Source organism: Centruroides vittatus, unplaced genomic scaffold (assembly GCF_030686945.1).
Source record: "Centruroides vittatus isolate TY-2023 unplaced genomic scaffold, ASM3068694v2 contig_436, whole genome shotgun sequence".
Taxonomy (NCBI): Eukaryota; Metazoa; Arthropoda; class Arachnida; order Scorpiones; family Buthidae; genus Centruroides; species Centruroides vittatus.
Window position 1 is genome coordinate 2,021,316 of NW_027122237.1, and position 23,972 is coordinate 2,045,287.

Sequence of the window (23,972 nt, forward strand, 5' to 3'; positions counted from 1 at the left end):
CTTCAACGATACTCTCTACTTTTGGACCGGAGACCAAAAATAAGAAAGTTATCATATTAACGATTTCTTGCCTTTCACAACGCATTCTACGCCATTTTAGAGTTTTCCACTAGATGGTGCTGGTTGTTCAGTATCCGTTTCCTTTTTTTTCTTTTGTTCAAGAACTACCGTGAATCAATAGTGAGGTTTACCGTGACGCTACCCAAGGTCCTAGAATATAGGACCTTGTGACGCTACTAGCATCGAAATGAATAGAGCCCTATTATAGAGGGCTGTACGAAATGAACGTGGAAATGCGCCATCTGTTGATCAGTTCTGTAATTGTCGTAAAGAGTCAAACATGGATGACGCTACGGATTTCGCCATGCTTTCTCTGAATTTATCACCAACGAAATTGTTAATAATCTTTGAATTATTTACATTTTTTGTCGTACAGACATCTGTATTTCTAACTTCTTCGATGAATAATTCCAAATCTATTTGTTTCTTCGTCCTTTTCGCTACACTTTCCACCATTACGGCAATCAAACTACGCGTCACAAATCCTTGCGTTTTTATTGGTTGCAGTACGACAGAAGAGCGGAACGAAAACAGAAAAGTTAAATAATTTTTAATTCTGCTTTCAGTCTTGTTTCTGTCTAACTGAACGTTCCAAAACTGAAAGTTTCGTCAGTTTGGCTTTCAGTTTTACGATTACGTCGCGGATTCCGGTAATGTGGAGTCCAGGCTTAAGACCTCCTTAATTTGCAGAAATTGAACACCACTATAATAAGTCCTAGTAGACATAAGTATAATAAGTGGTATAAAATAAGGATAAAGGAAATTGAGTCAAGTAGGGCGTTTAAGCCATTCATTGTCTACAACTTGTAAATCAATTTTAACATTTTAAAACTTTTTATACAATGGCTCAAAAGTCCTCACTGTTAAATTTTGCGCATTTTAGGGTTCAAGCCAGTGACGTAGCGCAGTGGGGGCGGCAAAATTTCACAAAAAGTAATAATATCATGCAAAAATAACTAAATAAGGGAGCGGCGAAATTTTCCTCCGCCCCGGGCGGCTGACACCCACGCTACGCCACTGGTTCAAGCAAAAGCAGATATGAAAAAATGTCATTACCGAAATCAATTCTGGCATAGATTTCTTTACAAGTGTACAATAAAAGCATCGGATCACAGGGCAGTTTCACTCTAAATATAAGACTACCCTAAACATTACCGTAGAAACGGCAGCACTGGTCGCCACTTCGAGTCTCGCCTACCCGACCTGTTGGTCCGCGAGAGGTATTTTATTTCCCTCCAACCCGTCAGCAAGCTGATTAGGGCTTCCCCTATCCGCCATCTGGGAACGCGCCTTCTAGGGGGTACAGGTTCCCCGAGGGTATTTTAATATTATATTAATTAATTTTTTGTTATTTTATTTTAACTTAAGCATATTTAAACACGAATTTTTGAGTGCCACCTCTATTACGCGAATGTCAATTAACGCAGTATTTATTAATTAATTTGATTTGTTTGGTTTGACTGTATTTATATAGACGACGGGATCGCCTAGCAGTTAAGGTGGCGGCCTACCGCTATTGACTCCGGACGGGACGAAAAACACTGGTTTTACGCAAAAAAGGCCTAAAATATTCGGGTTTGGTGATGGTCCACCGGGATATTTTGGGCCCCGTTCCTCACCACCCGGTCGCCCATTACGAACTTAGCCGAACCCATAATGGGCTGGTTAAAACGGCCCATTTGGTACCCACCGGGCAGAGTTGAAAAAAAAATTATTTTATAAAGTAGATAGCTTTTCTTACTTTTTAAAAATAGTATATATATGTTTAAGATACACAAAAAATTCGAATATTTTTAAAATTCGGTTAGCTTGTTTAAAATGATTTATCGATAAAAGATAACGTTATCTCCTGGTTATCGCGATAACTATGGATATTGTCAGAATGAGATTAACATTAAATTTCAAGAAAATATAGTTTATTACGTCTCCAATTCAAGTCAAAATTATTATTTTACTTTAAAATTTCAGAAAAGTCTCAAAACAAGTTTGAATTAAAAGAAAAAAAAACAATGTTTTACGATAAACAAAACGACGTTTCGCCATCTGGTGGTTTAAATAGGCACGATATTTATTATTCAAAGTATGGCGGTAGCAAGAAAGGAAGTAATAAGGACGTGATGGCTGAAGCCTGTAGGAGAAAGTTATTAGAATTACTTAAAATTGATGGAAATGAAGTCTGTTCCGATTGTAAACGCAAAGGTGAGTTCGTAAAGTATTAATTTAACGTATAATATATATAAAAATAAACTTAGAGAATATTTTTCCTCGGTTACTTTGTTTTATTAATTAGTACCTCGCTTCACTTGTTAACGTTATTAAGTAAGTAAAATAAATAAATGAAAAAAACAATCAGTCATTTATGAATTACGAAAACCAAATTTAATATTTATTATAATTTGTTCTGCTTCATTTAAAGTCTTGTGCAATAGTTCCTGTATTTTTGATGGTAATTTCCAAACTAATTTGACATTTTTGTGTACTGATTTGTCATATTACATCATTGGAAAGGCCTAAAATCTTAATTTAAGTTTCGAAACATTACAAAATCCTAAAATTACATAGAAATGAATGTATATTCAGTGTTAAAAAGAGAAATGTACATATTTTTTATCAGTTTTATTTCCTGAGAATATTTATTGGTTACTCTTCATTTTTCTAACCATTTTTTAAAATTAAAAAAGTAATCGGTAACTTTGACAGCTTGAGGAAGTATTCTACTTCCTTTTTATATAAAGTGATGATTTAATCCTGTAAAATCTTTTAATTGTCTGTTTTCTTTCCACTAATTGAATGAATCAGCAAAAATTTACTTACAATTATGTTGATTAAAGAACTAATTATATAAAATATTAATTGGAGCAACTTAAGAAATGTGTCGTCAAAAGTTTAAATTTTTAAAAAATGTTTTTGACGTAAAAATTAATTAAAAAAAAAAAAAAATACTTATGGATACGGTTTTGCGTCTACTAGGCCAAACATATAAATAAATCCATCAACATTTAGTTAAATATTTGGTTCAAAAGTTTGCGTTAACCTTTCTAATGGTCTTCTATGGATTATATGCGTGAAAATACTGTAGCCTAAATATGGCAGCTAAGGTATTTTCGTGCGTATAATCCGTAGAAAACCGTTCGAAACGGGGTACGGGTTATGCGACGAAGCATTTTATGTGCTGCTTTGTTGTTGTTTGAATTGCAGTTATGAACTTGGCCTAGCGAGCAATGGAAGCTCTCGTAGGCACGGTGTATATCGAGGGTGCCTAACCTTCTTTTGTGTATTGACTTGTTCTAAAAAGAAATTCCTTCTGTTGATCTCTGTGGATATACAGTATATATTTTTTAATATATTTTTTTAATGCTTGAAAAGTTTTGAGAATGACTGAAAATATTTTCAAGAATCTATAAATGATATTGTTTAATTACGCACACTACTGAATGTCTTTAAAATGTTGGTAATGCCGGCCGTACAAAATTGTTAAACGACAAAGTAATAATTATATAATTATTAAAGACGTCGACCGCTGCCGAATTATCGGGCTAGTTCCAAATTATCTTTAATTATTAATATTGATGTAGCCGTTTTCTAGCCCGATAATTCGGCAGTGGTTGGTGTTTTTATGCATAACGGGTTAGTTGTTGTTTGTTTATATATATAATTATTATTTATAATAATGATATATGAAAAAATTGTTTTATAATTACATCTACTTAATATAGCCTAAATTGAAATTGATATTACATGTTGTTATGGTTTATTTCTTAAGCGAAAAAAACCTGATGTAAAGAAATTATAGCAGTAACCAATATAGCAATTTAGGTCACTCTGATATTGCTAAGTAAGCAAAATTTTAGGAATATATAAAAATTAGTTTATCTTATTGATTGGGCTGCAATTTAAAGAAAAAATTGTAGACCTATAAATTTCTGCCGTCGTCCGTCCGTCTGCCTTTCCTTAGTCTCGAGAACTGAGTTAAATAGATGAAAGATGTGCCCAGATATGGAAACCTTAGGGGCATGAGGCCTCTTAACTATATAAGAACTTTCAATGCAAACCAGAAATCACATTGTTTCAATTCAAAACTTCCCCTGAAAGCAGTTAATGGATAACTGGCATGACTCTGTTGTTAAAGGAAAAGTACGATGTACAGGTGCAAGCCACTACTAATTTGAGGTGGAGAGCGTATACCATATTTTCCAGCATATAAGACGACTTTTTACCCGGGAAGATCTCAAAAGTCGGGGGTCGTCTTATATGCCGGAAAGTACGGCAGTCTTATGTGGCGAGTATATCCGAAACTCTATATTTTAACCGTAAAAGTCGGGGGTCGTCTTATACGTTGGAAAGTACGGTATTTTAAATTAAATAAATTAAAAATTTAATTAAAAATTGCAGCCTAGCATCATGATGATGTCTAAATAATTGCTTGTTACTTTAAACTTATATTTAGTTAATTATATAAGTTTTAATTAAGTTTTATCTTTTTATTGTTTAAATATAGTGTTGTTGTTTCAATTTGGATTTAAAAAGTTTTCAATTTAAATAGCTTAAAGCCTGTAACTGACTTGTCATAATGTTGCAACTACAAATTTGAATTATGTTTTTGAAACATATTATAATAATTTATGTTTATTATTTAGCATGTATTGCTATATTGCTACTGAAAGAGTGATAGAGATGGTAATACCTTGTATAATATTGTAAAGAACAAAAGAACAGTCAAGGCTGCCACTACTTAAATCACTTTTGTGAATAAAACTATTCATTTGACTAACAAATTTTGGCATTCATTGGTCAAATTACATTAGGATCTCCCATAGTTTGTCATTGGCTTAATGTGATATTTTCTGGCAGCAATGCCTGCTTGCTGATAGTGTGTCAATGACCACCCCTCTCATTTTCCATAAGTTGGACATTGGTCTCTCATGAAATGACATAATTTGCACCTTACCAATATTGAGGCACTTCAAATTGGTAGTCATTCGAGTAAACAAAAAAAGAAGAAAGTCTAAAGTCTAGTGGTCATTGTGTCTACCAATATAACTCAAAAAACATGATCATGAACTTAATATTACATCATAAAGGCTAATTTATGTTGTTTGATTTATAAATATTTATGTAAATGATACTTTTGTAGTTTTTGTTCTCGGGGAATGAACAGGTGTCAAAATGATGTAATTTTGCTGCATGCAACAAGCATTAGATGCTACATGCAAGAACTTAAATCTGGATTAACACATTCAAGCAGGCTTATATCATAAATCTGAGTATAGTGCAGAAAATTTTGATCCGCATTTCCCACTCAACAAAAATTCAGAAAGCTCTGTGCAATTATAACTTCAAAAAATAATTAAACTTCTCTCTATTTGATCATTATTCTTAAAACTAGTTAAATTTATCTACATTCAAAAGAGAATAATTATTTATTAAATTACAATTTTATGATTTGTAAACTGAAATGTTTGAATTTATGCCATTTTTAAAAAAAGTAAGGTGTTAAGTACGTATATCTATATTGATTTGCTGAGTGCTTTATAATATTATAGCAAACCAGTTTAAAACTTAAACTAAAAAGAAATTATTTCACTTTTTATTAGGACCGTAATTTCGACCTTAATGTTCAATATTACTCGGAAAAACTTTAATGGATTGTAATGTCTTGAAATTTTTTTTTAATTTATGAACTTTTTAAAATAGAAAAATAATTAATTTACTTTATAAAACTAAATATTAAAGAAAAAGTTTGTTGTTTTATTGAAACAGTGCTGTACTGCATATTTATTATGCACTGCCATACATATATAATTTTCTTTACTGCTAAAGTTGGTCCTAAAGTCTTCTGTTAAACCATCAGAAATAAATGAATAGCAGACTATTAATGAAGGCGCTGTTTATTTCTTTTATTAGGTTATTGAATCCGTACCTAGTGAAAGCATGTCATATTTTACAAATATATCTTGAATAGGGATTTATTATAATATTGGATTAATTGACTCCGCTGCAATTAGTAATGGATAATTACTATAATCCTCATTGCTACTCAAAATGGATTTGTGGTCAGTTTGGTCTGTCGGTTTTGCACATTTATAACATACATGGACTACTTACTACTTTAGTAGCATTAATAAAGATAAACTTGGTTTGTTTTAGACCTAAGGCCTCTACATTTTCTGGAATTTTTATTTCTTATTTTCTTTTGTAATATTTACATCCCATTCTACTACTAAGTTTTCTGTAGCTTTGTTTTATATGACGGGTGCCCTGCAGTATTAGAAGATGGGTAAAATATTTTAAAGATGAAAACACAAGCATTGAAGATCAGCTTTGTACTGGCTGACCATGGACTGCTCTAACAAATTCAACAAGTAAAGAGTGGATGAGATCATTAAGGAAGACCGATGTGTAACTGTGGAAGCAAATATTGCAGCAAATCTTACAGTACAATCCAGGTGGTGATCAAGGGTTAAGGAGATCAGAAAGTTTGTGCTTGCTTGGTTTACCATTTTTTTGATTTGCCATAACAAAATTTAGAGAAAAACCATCACAAAAGAACTTAAGAAATATGGAAATGAAATTGATGAGTTTTGCTGAATATTGTGATGGGTGATGAAAGTTGGTTGCACCGTTATGCACTTGAAACAAAATGGCAGAGTATGGAATGGCACCGCCTCAGTTCCCCAACAGAGCCCATAACTTTTTCAACTGACAGTGCCATCAGTTGGAAAAATTATGGGCTCTGTGTCTGAGATTCTGATGGATTCTGGAATTTCTTGAACTTGGGCAAACCATCAATTAATGCTGCTTGGTACATCATGACACTTCATGAGCTCTGCTGTGTATTGTGTTATAAACATCTTGGAAAGATGATCATCCTGCAGCACTACAACATGAGGCCCAATGCTGCTCATTCCACTATAGAGGAAATTCAGAAAATGGGGTGGAAAGTTCTGCATCCTGCCTACAGCCCCAACTTAGCACCCTTTAATTATCATTTTTTCGGTGCGGCGAAGGAAGGCAAGGCCAATGCTGCAAAACAGTGGAGGACATCAAGAAAGCGGTGTGTCAATTTTTTCATGGTACATACAAGAAAGCAGTGTCAGTTTTTTCCCATACAATAGAACTCTGCATGGAAATTTTCAAGCTCCCACAGTGGTGAGAAAAATGGAGACTATGTGGAAAAATAATGCAATGTATTTGTTTTTCCAAAAATAAATTAATCTAAAGTACACCACAAAACACCGGGATGTGTTAAATAACGTACTCCGAGAACCTGTATCCGTTGTGACGTATAAAAAACAAAAGATAAAGTTTTCCACAAACATTTTTGAACTGCTGTGAGTTCTTCTTCAGGTGTTTTTTTTGGTCACACCAGATATAGGTTCTTGGAGTACATTATAAATTAGATTAATTTATAAAAAATGTTGCTGGTGACTTTCAGTATTATCTTTGTATTATTGTATCAATATTAATATTTATTTGATCTAAACAAATTGATTGTAATTGTATCTTTTATTAGACAACTGATATAATAAATGCTCCTATTAGAAAACTTAGTTTTACAGTCTCTAGTTCCTGTTTCTGAAATCAGGCATCATGTTTTACAAGTAAATAGAATTATTAAAATGAAAAAGAAGTAGTGATTTAGGAATCAAATTTTTTTAGTGTCATTGTTTTTAAATGAAAAAATATATTATTATAGATCCAGAATGGGCTTCATACAACATTGGAATTTTCCTTTGTACCCAGTGTGCTGGCATTCACAGAAATCTTGGTTCCCACGTAAGTAAAGTCAAGTCTCTCCGACTTGACAATTGGGATTTAGATCAAGTTAAATTTATGGAGGAAATGGGAAATAAGAAAGCTGCTCAGAAGTATGAAATATATGTCCCTATTTGTTATCGCAGACCCAGTCCTGATGATGTTCAGTAAGTGATGATTTTTTACAATACATATAAAATTTAGTGTAGTATAGACTATGCTTGCTCTTGTGTTAATTCATGCATTCAAAGGATTATTTACTTTTATTTTATTTATGTACGTGAGGGTTATTTTAGGATTTTTATTTAATTACATATAACACTTTTAATGTGCAGTTTGCGATGCTATGCTATAATTTTCATATTTGCTTGACTAGAATTACTGTCTGTAATTTGTAGATATATTGGGTTGGAAGAAAAGTTTTATTTTTGTAAGAAAGTGCAAATGTAGATATTGTTACATTGTTGTCCATTGAAACAATACTAAGAGGAATGTCTTGTCATGTTGAGCTCTTACATGTTGCTCAGTATAGTAATTACAAGTAAATAAATTCTTCAAACCTGTTAACTGGCGTTGATCTATTTTTAGAATTGCAAACGTTTTCATAGCCCCTCCCGAGCTCTTCTTTGGGCTTCGTCGTATAGGCCGTTAATGTTCGAATAAACATTCGATTTGAATTTCTTTTCCGAATACGATAAATGGACGTGGGAAACACCCCAATCCGTTTACATTTATGAAGAAATTCTAGTTTGGCCTTTGCCTTCGTTAGGCTTATCAATAGATCGACGCCGGTTAACGGGTTTGAAGAATTTATTTACTTATTTTACCGGTGTCTAGAGAGATTGTACAGTAATTACACTTTTATAAAATGCTATTTCAAGAATTTCCTGTAGAGACAGTTCTTGATTTTTGGACAACTCGTACTTTTGTAAATATTACTTTTCTATCCTAAATCAGACTTTTATATAATTTTAATCTACAAAAAATTTAAACTGTTAAAACTTGCCTACCTTAATAACATATTTTATAATGTTCCTTCCATTCCCACAGAGTTAAAAGGAAACACTCTATTATAACAAGCTGTTCTCTTGCTCAACTTTGGATGATTTTATACATTTTTTCTGGAATGAATTATGTTCAAAATTTGGACTGCCTGAATTTGTAATCATCATATATACATAAGCATATCAAAAGTAAAATTATACATTTTATTTATAACTTAAGATTATGCACTTTGATTTTTAAGAAAAATTACTTTAAACACTGAAGATCAATCACTTTTTCTGACTTAAAATTTAAAACTGTTACAGCCGATTGCAGAGACAATGTTTAGAAATCGACGGCGGTTTACGGATTGGGTAGACCGCGATTCAGAAAAATCTCGTTGCAGAGACGGCGTTTCTCGCTTGCCACAATGTAGACAGCGATTAGAAACAAGTTATTTGACCTACTTTCTAGACTCGCTCGACAGCAGGTTTAGAGGGCTTTTTAATTTGAGTGGTAGTTTTGTTGGTGGAAAAGTTTAGATAAAAATGGATATTGTTCCTTTGATAAATGTTGTAAACGGTACGAATTGACAAAATTATTCATTTTAATTAATTGTTCGGAGCAAAAATAACAAAATTAAATACTTAAAATTTGTTTTAAATGTTCCAATTTCGATATTCAAATGGGTGAAGACTTAAAATTACAATTAATTTTAATCAGATGCATTTGTTTGCAATTCGAGTATCCTGTCGGTTATAAAACGTTAATGTATTTTGGGGCCATTGTAGTTACAGACTCTTAGACAAACGAGACAATTTTAATAATTACCAAAATCTTTTTATAGAAATCTATATATATAAAATTCTCGTGTCACAATGTTAGTTACCGTACTCCTCCGAAACGGCTTTACCGATTTTTACCAAATTTGATATGCATATTCAGTAGGTCTGAGAATCGGCTACTATCTATTTTTCATACCCCTACACCATCTCCCCCTTTCAAAAATATATTTATATATAAATTAAGGCTTTTATGTCCAACAGATGGCGCTACCTTCCGACGAACTAAGTTTGCTTTTCTGTCAGGCATTATGCTTTTCTGTGAGAATGGACTGAAGCAGATCATTTTCTATCTATCTATATAAATAATATATAACGTTCGTTTGTTCTTTTCTATGTTGTTTATATTAGTTTTAGTTTACGTTGTTTAGCATCGCGCGTGAGTTCTTTTGTATTTTATTTAAATTTGAAATTGGTTATTCGGAACAGTATTCGAATGTTGTTAGCCTGACGATGGCCATGGAATGGGCCGAAAACGTTTGTTTATGATTAAAGTTAAAGGTTCTCAGCATCAAGGTGTTGTTGTCTTACAGTGTAATAGAGTCTGAGTGAGGTTAGGAGAATAACTATTAATTATTCCTATTTTATTAAAATTATTACTTAATATAAATATTAATATAAATAAAATATAACGTTCGTTTGTTCCTACCGATTCCTTTGAAATTTTGACACAACGTTGCATTCGAATACGCACGTGTTTTTATATAATATACATGTCGAAATTCCCCCCAGTGGGGGGAGATGGACGGGATTAAGGCTTACCGTGAAGAACTCGGCTTCTATTATACTATTTTACATGCGGTTTTTTGCGTTTTTAATTGCGTTTTAATAGGTTACGTCAACAGAATATACACTAAAAAGGGATTTTTCGATATTCCCCAGCGGGAAAAGTGACGGGATTAAGGCTTACTGTGAAGAACTCGGCTTTTATTATACTATTTTAGATGCGTTTTTGATTGCGTTTTAATAGGGTACGTCAAGAGAATGTACACTAAGAAGGAATTTTTTGAAATTTCCCCCACGGGGGAAGTGTTATACATTTATAATAGATACATTTTGAGCCACAACAACGCGTTGCCGGGTCAGCTAGTAAAAAAATATAATAGTAAAATAATAAAATATTTAAAATTATTCATTTTGACAGTTACGAAGAGAGACAGTAATACAATGTCAAAATAATTCCTTAAAAATCTATTTCCAAGACGAATTTCGAATTCTGTATAAATTTTCTAAATATGGATTTGTTCGTATTTTAAACCGTATTGGCGACGAAATTAAATATCGAAATGGAAAAGGGTCGTCATTAACTGCCGAACAACGGTTGTCGACGGCCTTAAGATTTTATTTCCGAAAGCTTTTGGAATATAGCTAGCGACCTTTTCGGGCGTTAGAAACAAATAACCCGATTGGCCGAACGACACCTAAAACGGGAGTAATGGCCAAGAAAGTAAGAGCCAATGTTTTGCCGAAGTTCACGTAGAGGGCGTTCGGAAATAGACGCTCGTCGTCTTTGCAATGCATTTTAAACTTCGGTTCAGCCGGCCAATGTCTATGGGCCGTTCTGTTGTTAAACTCTGTCTCTGCAATCGGCTGTTAATGTTTGAAGATAAGGATAGAAAGGCGTACATTATAACTTCAAAACGAACCTGTTACCGGTATAAATCTTCTTATGAGCGTCTGACTAATGTTTTCGAACTCAAAACAGTTCTTCTTCAGGCGGAGATGGAATAATTTGAAAGATAGAAAAGAATGTTTCAAATCGAACCGCTTCGTCTAATTCTGTGATGGCTGACATGCGCTGTAGTGTCCGGGTGTTGGTTATCGTTTATGCGTGTCTAAAAGGATTTGCCAGGCCGATGAAATGTCGATCTCTTCTTTTCGGTTAATGCAGATATTATTACAGCTCATTTTATATATAGCGACCGCTTCTAACCATTTTATATGTTCTGGGTGGGGCGTCGTTACGATGATTTTAGCCTTATCCAGTTCCGCGTTGATATCTTGATCAGATGCGTATATACTTAGCGCCGTGTTGAGTTTCCGGTGTTGTAGGTCAGCTTGGTGTTCTTTTAATCTGGTCTTTAACGAGCGCTTAGTGGAATCGATGTAAACGAGCTCCCTTTGCCATCTGTTGTCCCTTAGGGGGATAGAGTACACTCCGTACATTCTGTTGGGATCCGGAGGGTCTTTGCAATTTTTTAGGATTTCGGCTATTGTGGGGCCTCTTCGATATGCTATCTGCATCTGCTGTTTTTCGGCTATTTCTCCATATACTTTATAAACGTATGGGTTGTATGTGATAGGAAGCCTTGTTAAATCTTTTTTGTTAGCGCTACCGTTTGCTTGTCCAGCGGATGCGTTTCCTAGGTGATGTTGTCTGGTTATACGCCGTATTAGGGAAGGGTATCCTTGGTCTATTGTGACCTTTTTAAGATATGCCAGTTCTTTGTCTAGCGCTTTCTTAGTGGAGGAGTACGAGGTTGCTCTTCTTACTAAGGTTTTGAAAGCGACCGCTTTATACGAGAATGGGTCGCAGGAACCCTTAGGTATGTATATTGGTGTTGCCATCGGTTTTCTGTAGACGGACGTTTGGATCGTAGACGCTTCTACCCTGATGGCGATGTCCAGAAAATGGGCCTCCGTGCTGCTTATCTGCTCCACATCTATGACCAAGCCATACGGGTTGTTGTTGACAGTTTGTACAAAGGCTGCTATATCAGGCTCCGTTTTCCATAAAATGAGTACGTCGTCAACGTATCTCTTATAGAGTAAAATATCCGGAAGATATCGTGGGATGACTTTACTTTCCATCTGCCTTACCACCATCTCACATAGGTCGCCTGATACCGGGCTACCCATGGGGACGCCTTTTGTCTGTTTATAAATCGTACTTTCGAAAACGAAGATCGAGTTGTAACAGACCAGATGGGCCATTTCCAATATATGTTGGTGGAATGCTTGATCCTGAACGTATGTCATTAAGAAATCTCTGAGGGAGCAAAAAACTGCCGGGAGCTTCACCGATGGGTATAGTGATTTAAAGTCAAGGACTGTGATAAGTTTCGAACACTCAGGTAGATTTTTCAGTAGGCCTATGAGGTTTTCTGGGTTCGCAATGGTGTAAGGGTAATCTTCCAAGTTTGGCGAAAGGAGTTGGTGGGTAGCCTTCTCTAGTTTTCTTGTAGGTGCTCTTGCTTTGTCTACTATTGGACGAAGTTGCTGGCCCTCTTTATGAGTTTTAGCATACGCAAAGAGCTTAGGTGTGTCCGGTGAGTCTACTATTAAGTCCCGTAAGGCTAAAAGGATTTGCCAGGCATTTCATCGGCCTGGCAAATCCTTTTAGACACGCATAAACAATAACCAACACCCGGACACTACAGCGCATGTCAGCCATCACAGAATTAGACGAAGCGGTTCGATTTGAAACATTCTTTTCTATCTTTCAAATTATTCCATCTCCGCCTGAAGAAGAACTGTTTTGAGTTCGAAAACATTAGTCAGACGCTCATAAGAAGATTTACACTGGTAACAGGTTCGTTTTGAAGTTATAGTTATAATACCCGGTGTCAGTAAAGAGCAGAGAGGCGTACATTATTCTGATAAGTGTATATTTTTAATCTATTTGAGAAATGTGACACAATATACAATTTATTTTCTTTTAAATTAATATACACTTTGACTGAATTCTCTCATAATATAGTGAATAACTTTGAAGTTGATGGGACTGTAAAAAAATTAAAATTTACTTTCAAAGATGGATATTCTAAGCCAGAGATGCGTAACTTTTTTAAATGTGCACTGCAAAATTGCTAAATCTGTGGTGAAAAATTTTCTTGTGTGTCAGCTGAAAATTTTGGCAGCATATTATTTGTTGTCTTAAGTATTGAAAGAACGTTTTCAAACAATTGAAAGTCCATGTATACATTAAAAATCCAATATTTTTTACAAAACATCAAAAAACATATAAAATGACGGTAAAGCAATACTCTGTGCATGGCTGCCTGGCAAATTGATGCGTCGATCGAACAGGATAGATACGAGGGTTGTACAATAAATAATGCAACACATTTTTCTCTCTTGGCAAATTTTTATTGGAAAAACTATTTTTTGTAAAACATCTTTCAACCTACCAACATTAGCTGTAGTAATTTCATTTTTCTCTGTTGTATGGCAACATTACATTTAGCTTTCAAGATGGAGTCTGTACTGAGATGCATTCCAAACTGAGAGCTATGATTGAATTTCTTTTGGTAGAAAATGAACATTCACCAGCTCTTAAAGAATGTTTATGGAGATGTGGCAATGGATAAAAGCACCAAGTCATTGTGTGAAGTAATTGTTATTGTTAGAACAAAGTAAAGGCAATCTGTCTAATCTCCCATGCTCTGGCCACTGCACACATCTGTGTTGCTTGCAATAGTGGGATGTACAGATGATTCCAGCATGTTTGTGATCACAGATTTGAATAAAATTCTTCTTTCCCACAGTAATGCAACGCCACATATAAATGCACATCCAAGAGATCACAGAACTTTGGTGGACTCTCCTTTCTCACCCTCCTAAAGCCTGGATCTCATACCTTCAGATTTTTATCTCTTTGGTCCTCTGAAAGATGCAATCTGCAGGAAGAGATATTGCAGCAACCAGGAATTTATTGATGAAGTGAGAAGTTGGCTAAAATAAAGACCAGTAATATGGCACTGAAGTCATACAGGCTGTCACATCTAGATTGCATAAGGTCATTGACATGAATGGAGATTATGTACAAAAGGTTTTTGTAGTTAAGAATTGGGGAAACTGTTTTGAAATAGAATATAACTAACCTGCTTTGAGAAAAAAATGTGTTGCATTATTTTTTGAATGATTCATGTACAGTACTACACATCATTACATTGCAGAGATAGAGGTCTTGGAAATAGGATGTTTGTTTCATTTTCCTATTTTATTAAAATAGTTGATGTTTGTTTCTTTATTGCTTTTTTATTTAAGTACCACTCTACTCAATAAAATTGCATTAAGTTAAAATATACAACTTAGGGAAGATGATGGAAGTTTACTTTAAGGTGAACTCTGGGTCATTGGTATGCCATATTTAGCATGTGTGTCAAGGGTTGCCCACCCCTGCTCTAAGCTGTAATGGATTTAGAATTCAGTTATGAAAGGACAATAATATTCTAAAACAGGTGTTGAACAAAATCTGATCAAGTTTTAGTGAATACATCATATGAAGTAATTTGTCAATGGATAGATGTTGTGCAAGGTATTCTTGAAGTAAATCAGTCTTAATATTTTAAGGTTTGGAGATAAAAGGTCCATTCGAAATGCTCTTTTTGTTTAAATTTCACTCCACAACTGATCACAATCAAGTAATTGTGGATAGATAAAAAAACTCAAGTTCTTGGTGTTAAACACATTTAAATTAAAGAAGAAGCAGCTATAAAAGCATTTAAAATATAATTTTCATACATTTTTATCTGTCTGTTCAAAAATTGCTTTTATGACCATTTCTTCTTTGAATGTATATAATCTGTATATAATCCAAATAATACTAAAATTGAGTTTTCCCATCTGTCCTATTACACATAGTGTATGGATTTTCATTTCTTATTATGCAAACAATTAATTCAGACAGCAACAAAAAGCATTAAGAGTTTGGATATTTTATGAAAAAAGGCATTTGTCTATGTAACACAAAACACCTACATTGTTCAAAAGCATGATTCCTTTTGGAAAGCTGTTTGAAAGGGTCTTTCTATGTGTGTCTATTAATTTCTGTCATTGATGTGTATTTTGCCCTAAGAAATCAGATGACACCACAGACTTCCTCTTCATGTTATATCTCTAGGTCTGTACCTTTTTTAAAAATGATAATGCACCAGTGACAGAAGCTCATTGATTAGCTGTAGATACAACTTTGAATATAAAAATATTTCATTTTAATATATATTTATCTTGTATATATTACAGTGAAATGGTATTTATAGATCATTGTAATATTCACTATTGGTCTTTACTTTTTGATAAATCCTTGTAGATTAAAATGTTAGTTTTGTATTGAAATTTTATCAAATTTCACTTGACAGAAATATAACACGAAGCATGCAATTCCATAATGTTGTAAATTCCAAAAAAAAAAAATTCAGAGCAGTAAGAAACACTTTCCAGTGAATGAATTCATTTTAATTTTACAAGAAAATGGTAAAAAAATTCACTGTTACAAATTATCTGGAATATCAAAATAATGTAAATATAAGCTGTTATGGCACTGCATGCTTCGCATATTGAATAAGTATTTATTATATATATATTATTCAGGGTGTTAAAAGAACAGTGGGTACGTGCTAAGTATCAAAGAGAGGAATTCATTTATCCCGACTGCCAAATTTATTTGCATCAAACAATGGAAGGTTGGCTGTGGAAGAGAGGAAAAGATGGGGGTCGTTTTCAACTCAGGAAATTTGTATTGTCACAAATTAATAATACACTTGTGTATTATGTGAAAGAAGTGAGTTTCTTTTCTTGTTTTTTTAAATTGGCACAGAATGTTATCATAAGTTATGTCATTTACTCATGTAGTAAATTAATATTAATCTCTCATAATTTAGTAATAACTGTTTTATCAGTGTGTTCTTTTTGAAACAAATTATATCTTCAGATATGAGTCATTTTATGCTTATATTGATAATATACTGAAGCAATTTGTTTTTTCATACTAATTGAAATATAAAAATACCGTGTGTAAATAATGTGCAAATATTTTAATCCTAAAATAAAACTTTTCAAGAAACTGGGCTATACTATATCGTACAAACATTCGCTACCTTTATATTCGCCCGGCCGATTTTTCCGAAAAAACAACGTTGTCGGTCTATTTCTAAGACCTGCTTAGAGTGAAAAATTTTTGAACAGATGGAACTTCTGACATTTTATTGTTCTAATATGTCAAATGCAGAATAGGTTGTATATAAATTCAAATTTAAAATTTTATAGACCATTTTTTTATAGTGAGGAATCAAAGAGGGCCTGCCACCCTCATTGATACGTCATTATGAAAAACGGTCTTAGAACTTTTACCTCGGATGCATCTTATTGGTCGATTCTACAAAATTTTAAATTTGAATTTACTTGCGAGCTGTTCTGAATTCGACGTATTAGAACATCTAAATGTTACGAGTTCCATCTGTTTAAAAATTTTTCATCTGAAGTAGGTGTTAGAAGTAAACCAAAAACTTTTGTTTTTAAATCAACTGGGTGATTTATTCTACCTTATTATTCTAAATTATTTTACTCTAAATAGAATATTTATTTTAATACCACTTTGCCTTTTACACTTTTCAATGTGAATAATAAAATCATTACTGGAAATAGGGTTGTGAAGGTAATTTACAGTTGGGTCTAACAAATTCTGGTAAAATTGTTGTTTGCTTTATCATGTGAAAAGTAACATTGGGACAATCGTGTTTTGCCAGGGCAATGACAAAATTTGCATTAATGTGAAAATTTGCTTTATAGGTGTTCATTTTTAAGTGGAGTCAACTCTATATTTTTGTCAGTGTAATGCTGATTCTAACTTTTTAGTCAGATGATTATTTCTAATTAAATTTTCTGAATAATATAATTGATTATTGCTTGCCAAACAACTTCTGTTTATCAGAGATTTCAATTGAATTCACATCTTTCATATTTTTTTTTACTTCAATTATCAGTTTAATTTTGTATTTACATTTTTAAAAATTATTTGAAGATAATTAAAATGCAGTTCTGTTTAGTTGAAAGAGGAAAACGCTGGGTTAGTTTACTTAATAGGTTATACTGTGTCTACATTCAATTTTTAGTAATAATTCATCTAAATGTCAGATTATTTTTGTGAATACTACTAATATTTGAATTAATAATTTAAATCACCTACGTAATATGGATGCTGTATAATATTGATGTGTATAAAATCGCCTTAATCCGTAATGGTTGATTTTTCCCACGGCAACTGTGGGAAAATCGACCGTTACGGATTAAAGTGTTTTTATACACATTAATTTAACCAAACCCTTTTTTTATTTGATTTATGTCTTTTAGGCCAAATTACTTTGATTTAACTTATTCAGGCCATGCTTATACTTTGGCTAATAATAATAGCATTTGAGATAATTGGTAGCATAATGCAGTATTTATTTTTGAGAATGAACTTTTGTTTTAATTATTTTTATCATTCTTTTAATTCTAGTTTCATAATCTAAAAATTTATTTCATTCAGTGATAAATTATAAGATGTGTGTTCATTAAGGTAAATTTATATTAATGCTGAAATACTTAATATATGTAGCAAATATATAATGTATGCATTTTTATTTAAATACAATATATAACAGTAATTTACTATTTAAATGATTATTTTTAGAATAGAGAGCCAAAAGCAGTTATTCGTGTCTCCGAACTGAATGCTACTTTTAGTCCGAATAAAATTGGTAATTTGAATGGAATGCAACTAAGTTATATAAAAGATGGTGCAACTCGTAATATATTTTTGTATTCTGAAGATGGAAAGGTGAGAAAATACTTTATCTAAATACTTGTCTAATGCCTATTATGCTACTTAGTATTTTGAGAATTTGAAAATGATCAAATATACTCCCAATACTAATTGTAACTACTGAGGACAATAATTAATCTAATTTATTAATTTTATTTTATAAATGTTTATTTGTATATTCTTTTATTACTATTACTATTTTTCTTGTTCTTGTAACCTCAGCAAAACACTAATAAAAATATTTAAAAACAAAGCCTTCTATTAAATTATGATTTTAATATAGGAAATTGTCGATTGGTACATGGCAATTAGATCGGCAAAACTGAACCATCTTCAAATAGCATTTCCCGGAATTAACGACGAAGAATTAATTCATCGTCTTACGAGAGATTTTACGAAAGAAGGATGGTTGTGGAAGACGGGTCCGAGAACGGGAAATGCGTACAGAAAACGGTGGTTTACTCTCGACGACCGGAAGTTAATGTATTCGGAAGATCCTTTGGTAAGCTATTTTGAAATGTTTTTGTAGTATTTTAAAATATTTTCTCCATCATTCTTATAACTTTAATTTGACAGTTTTATTTGAATAAATATTTCGAAAATGTTTTTACTGAAAGATTATAACATCAAATATAAGCTTAATGAAAAGACATTTTAAACACTAAGTATATGTTTTTAGTGATTTATAAATGATTTTAATACTTTTGCTGAATTTTTAAGACTTAACATTTTAATAATGTTTGTACTCCTCTAATAAAGGGATCTGATGATGTAAGTCTCAAGTGATTGTTAGACATTTCTAGTATCATTTTAGTAGACACAGCTTATTAAATTAACCTGTCGTTACTGTAGTTATTAGTAACTTGATAAACAGAATATAAACATTCTTTTAATTTTATTTTGTTGTTACCATAATCAATTATATATTTAATATTTCTTTGTCAATAGCATTTCTATTAATGTTTCTACCTAATTGACAAGACTATATCTTGTTTATAAAATCATACTGCCTGCTGTCTTATCAGCCTAGCGATATGAAGGAGCACATGTCAGGAGTTGAAATTTGGCACAGAGTATTAAGTGCCCAAATCATGCACGCATAAAAAAAACCAAACTTGTCGGTAGTTAAGGGACCAAGAACCGAAACACAATAAAATACAAAATGGTGACACTCTGCAAACAGGCAGTAATGTGAGATTTGCGCATGCGTTGCTGGTTGGTAAGTCGGAAATACGGATATTGTGAAATCGAATTTTGACAAACGAATCTTTTGAAAAAAACCCATTTATCTGTCCCGTGTTATTCTCCAGATATTTCTGGTTGCCACGCGCTAACCTTGACCGATTGACCAGAGATATCTCGTTTCGTCATTGGAACTTTTTGAAACTAGATGGCACGTTGTTATAATTTTATATTAAAACTAACTTCTGAAATAAAATTATTTTTTCTTTTTACATTTATTAATATATATATTTCGTCTGTGCAAAATAAAGAAATAATTGCAAACAATACAATAGCCACCATTATTTTTTTCAAAAACGGGAAGGTTTTGCATTGACAAAAATTCAACCCGGGACATCGTGCAATGGAGAGAAATTTCAACGTTCGATAGGTTAATTTTAATGAAAATGCATCGTGGAAGACCTCGTGGTCGACGCCGGTGAAGTTTGAACGATCGCACTCAAAACCGGCGATACCAAAGACGATTGGAGGATGAGAACGAGACCTGCCGTGAGCGTCGGAGTGATCCCGCTTAGTAGCGAGTCTCCGAGACATAGTCTTGTTCCAAGTATGGCCTTGCCGTTTTACTTTTTTTATTTTGTTACTAGTTTTAAATTAATTTAAAATGGATAAACAAAGCATTAATACAATAAAACTAAGTTGTTTTGAATCTTAATTTTAAAAAGAAAGAATATTGAAGTTTCTCTCATCTGATATCATCACACTCCTTTCAAGTTTGTTTGTGGAAACATACAGTATCAAATATTTATTTACAATACTTCATTTTATTAAAAAGTATTGTTTTTAATAAGAACAAAAATATATGAGTTGGTAACCACCAAATTTTTCTGTAGACTGTTAAGTGAATATCAATAATAGCTATGAAAGCTTTAAAAAAAATGCTAAATCTCCCAAATACTTTGACTATGCATCTTCACCTTTACAACCAAGATTTTTAAGAAATGCTAAAAATACAAGTAAAATGAAGTGAACGCTTGCTAATCCAAACTGATTATTACATGGAGTCTTAAAAGCAAGAGACAAAAAGAAACTGTGGACAAATTTGATATGTTTTTAAAAATTAATCGCTCATCTTTTTGTTTTTGGCAGGAACATTTAGTGGAAGAATGAATGAAACTTGGTTTGGACTAGCAAGAGTGCACGGTAGTTAAAGTTTATAAAGAACACGAGGTAGAACTGATAAAGTTTTTAGTCTTCTAATCTTCTAATAAAATTTGGCAATATAAAACCAAAAAGTTAAATTCTAAAGCTGGAAAATAAGAAAACAGCGTGTTTAATCAAAATGAATAAACATATTGCAGAAAAGTAATTAAAAATATGCATAATCCAACATGACTTGCATGATTATAGAGGACTTTGTTTGAAAACTCTCACAAGCTTGATGATACAAGCTATTTCTCATTTTATATGTTAATCTGTTCTAGAATAAGAAATGAGTTAAAACATTTCTAAAAATGATGCATTCCAAACAAAATTAGTAACTGCTCTAGCAATGATTGAAACTGGATAACACCAAAATTTTGATGTACTTCATTACATTTAGGATTGTTGAAGCATCAGAATTGTTCATTATCTATATATACTGGGCATTGTCAACTCTCAAATGCAATTTTATGCAGTGATACAGTAACATATGATTATTTAGATTACTGGTTCTCAAAATGATGGTTTGCAGTCCACTTAAATCGAGTCACAGATATGGCGGACTATCGTTGTCTTCATCCACTTCTTATTCCGAAAAAAATCACCTTGTGTGCCATAAATTTTTTTATTTAATAACCTAATGACTACAATGATTCACAACAATATTCTTTCCTCTGGTTAAACAGAAAATGGCTAGGTGAGTTTGTAGAGCATGCTTTGAGAATCGCCAGTTTAATCATTCTGTTACTCATCATTATATGAAATTGCACCAAAAATCAATTAACTTATATAACCAAATTTTGTAGTCCTTTTAAACTAAAATTCATCAACAAAAATATTACAAATTTATATTTTTTAGTTTTGTATTCTTTGAATGTGTTTTTATAAAATTTCATGTTGAGAGACTTGTTTAACAAAATAAAATTAAATATTTTACAGACTTCCCAAGGAATATTTGAACAAAATTAATTGTTGAATTGGTTCAGATGATCAAACTTGAATTGATCACTTTTATATTGTAGAAATGAAAGTATATAAATTGAGGTCATAATTGTAGAAAAGAATTTGAAAGTATTATCTGAATAAAATGAATTTATTTTTATGTTCATCTAGGATGCATTCCCAAAAGGAGAGATTTTTTTAGGCAACATTTCTGAAGGTTATGCAATCAAGAAAGGCGTCCCCGCCGGAATGAAAAACCAGGGATTTTCATTTACGTTGAAGACACCGGAGCGCACTTATCTTCTGAGTGCAGAAGCCGAAGACGACCAAGTAGAATGGATCACGGTTATTCAGCAGGTTCTGGAAAGAGCGTTAACTCCACAGGATAAAACTTATAAATTAATTTTAAGAAAACATTAATTTAAATTTTCTACTTGATTTTGTTACTTGAAATTATATCTTATATTAATGGTGGTACTTTAAAGATTTATGTTATATGTACTAGAGATGGGACGATAACGAAATTTCTCCCGATTCCAATTCTTTTTGAATACTTTTTACGTTTAGTTAATTTTTCTAAACTAAATTATTTATATTATGAACACGGTACATTCATCAATTAATAAACATCAAGCTTAAGAATGGAAAATCCAGAATCAATCTTTCGAAAGAAACCCAAAAATTCTCTATTTATATGTAGATACGCTTTCTTTTATTGTGTACTACAAAATAAATTTGTAACCTTATTTCAGATAAAGTTAATATTGCAACACTACCCTCAAAGAAATTACAGCTAAATCCTTTTTACTCAAAGAACTGTTGCATCACGTCGTCTAGGGTCGCCATCTTTGGAAACTGCTTTGTTGGCCAATACAATGACTGGGGGAATATAAACGAAAAGATGCACTTATTTTTTCGTGCTTCTTGCAATTGGCATGCCTCGTAAATGCTTTAATTTCGTCTTATTTAACACTAGACGAGGTTTGGCAAACGGTGCAACGAGGCGAATAAATATCGTCGTCGCGAGTTAACCGAATTTTGAATTCGATCGCTCGAGCCAGGTTTTCCTAAATGTACAATTGTGTGAACTTTTTCCAACAAAAAGAATTAAATGAATGCTTAGACTGACTCATCTTGGAAAATCAATTTTAAAACTCAAAATGTCAGTAAACTTATAGCAGACAATTTTACTTAGAATCACACAAATCACATTTGAAAATTTAATGCATTACAGTATCTGTGAATTATAACAAAAACTTTCTTAAAACAACTTTCTCATTATAATTATCATTAAACCTGACACAGACAAATGAAAAGGAATCGTAAACGTTCATTTAAATAAATTAAAAGTGTTGCTAAAAAGAGTATATAAGGGTGTTTAAGCATTTTATCATTATAAGTAAACATGGCAAAATTATTTTTAATATTTATTGCCAACACTTAAATATTTTTGACCACTGCCAGTCAAGCCGACCTAATACTAGCCAGGTGGCAACCCTAATGTCACCCTATCTCCCCTAAGATGGAGACAATTAGTACCGACCGAGTGCATTCTTTCGTTGCTCTAACTACACGACAGACGTCGCCCTGCGTAAAGAGAGGAGTCGCGTACTCCGATTTGTCGACACGACGGTCCAATAAACCGTCACTTAATTGTTAATATCGTAATTTAAAAATTTTTTAATCTTAGATCGTTTAGTTTTCTTTATAAATGTCGAAGAATCGGAAACGGCGACGAGAATTGCTCGATTCCAATTAATCGTCCCGTCACTAGTACGTACTAAAGTGTACGGTGGTTACTTTTTTAGCTTCTTTGGCAATATATTTTTTTGTGAATTTTATACTAAATTTTGAAATTCTCTTTAAGCATTTCAATTCGGACGCATTGCTTTTAAAATTTTGAAAATTGTAATTATGTCAAAGTATTTTTAAAGCATTGCATTTATGATTGTTTACTAATTTTTGTACGTAAAAAAATCATTTTAACAGTATATAAAATTAGCTTTTAATGTGTAATAATCTAAAAATCCTTCATTTTATCTAATGAAACATTTTTAACTTTTATTCTTAGAGTTGAATGTTTTAAATAATTTTTTACTCAAAAAATATTATGTAATACTATGTAACACTCTTAATGGGTACCACATGATAAAATATAATAGACTTGTTTTACTGGAGTGTAAAATTTGGTGAGTGAAAAAATTCAAATTTAAATGCTGTTAGACTCTTCCATCTTGAGGAAATGTTTAGACTGCTGTAAAAGGTGTTTTTAAGCATTTCTTGAACATGGACAAAAGTATTTAAATTTGAAGAGTTTCTACATTTGATTAAAGCAATTTTTATAATATTTTTTTAAAATACAAAGAAATGTTTGGACGGGTGGCGAGCGAACGGGGACCGACGTGTCCGCCACAGATTACCCCGAAAATTTCCCGGGAAGTTTTTTCCACCCGTCCGAATTTGTTTCCGGATCCCCA

At 32.5% G+C, this 23,972-nt stretch overlaps 2 protein-coding genes across 2 annotated transcripts in view; one reads left to right on the forward strand and one right to left on the reverse strand.

Moving 5' to 3' along the window:
* Positions 1-23,972, reverse strand: part of mah (mahogany) — a 353,681-nt gene that overhangs the window by 183,684 nt on the left and 146,025 nt on the right. The window lies entirely within an intron of this gene.
* Positions 1,972-22,005, forward strand: LOC136976956 (arf-GAP with dual PH domain-containing protein 1-like). The gene is made up of 6 exons (XM_067272358.1): positions 1,972-2,259; positions 7,757-7,982; positions 15,957-16,146; positions 18,037-18,183; positions 18,452-18,670; positions 21,667-22,005. The coding sequence occupies exons 1-6, from the start codon at positions 2,070-2,072 to the stop codon at positions 21,913-21,915; spliced, it is 1,221 nt and encodes a 406-aa protein (XP_067128459.1). The 5' UTR covers positions 1,972-2,069; the 3' UTR covers positions 21,916-22,005.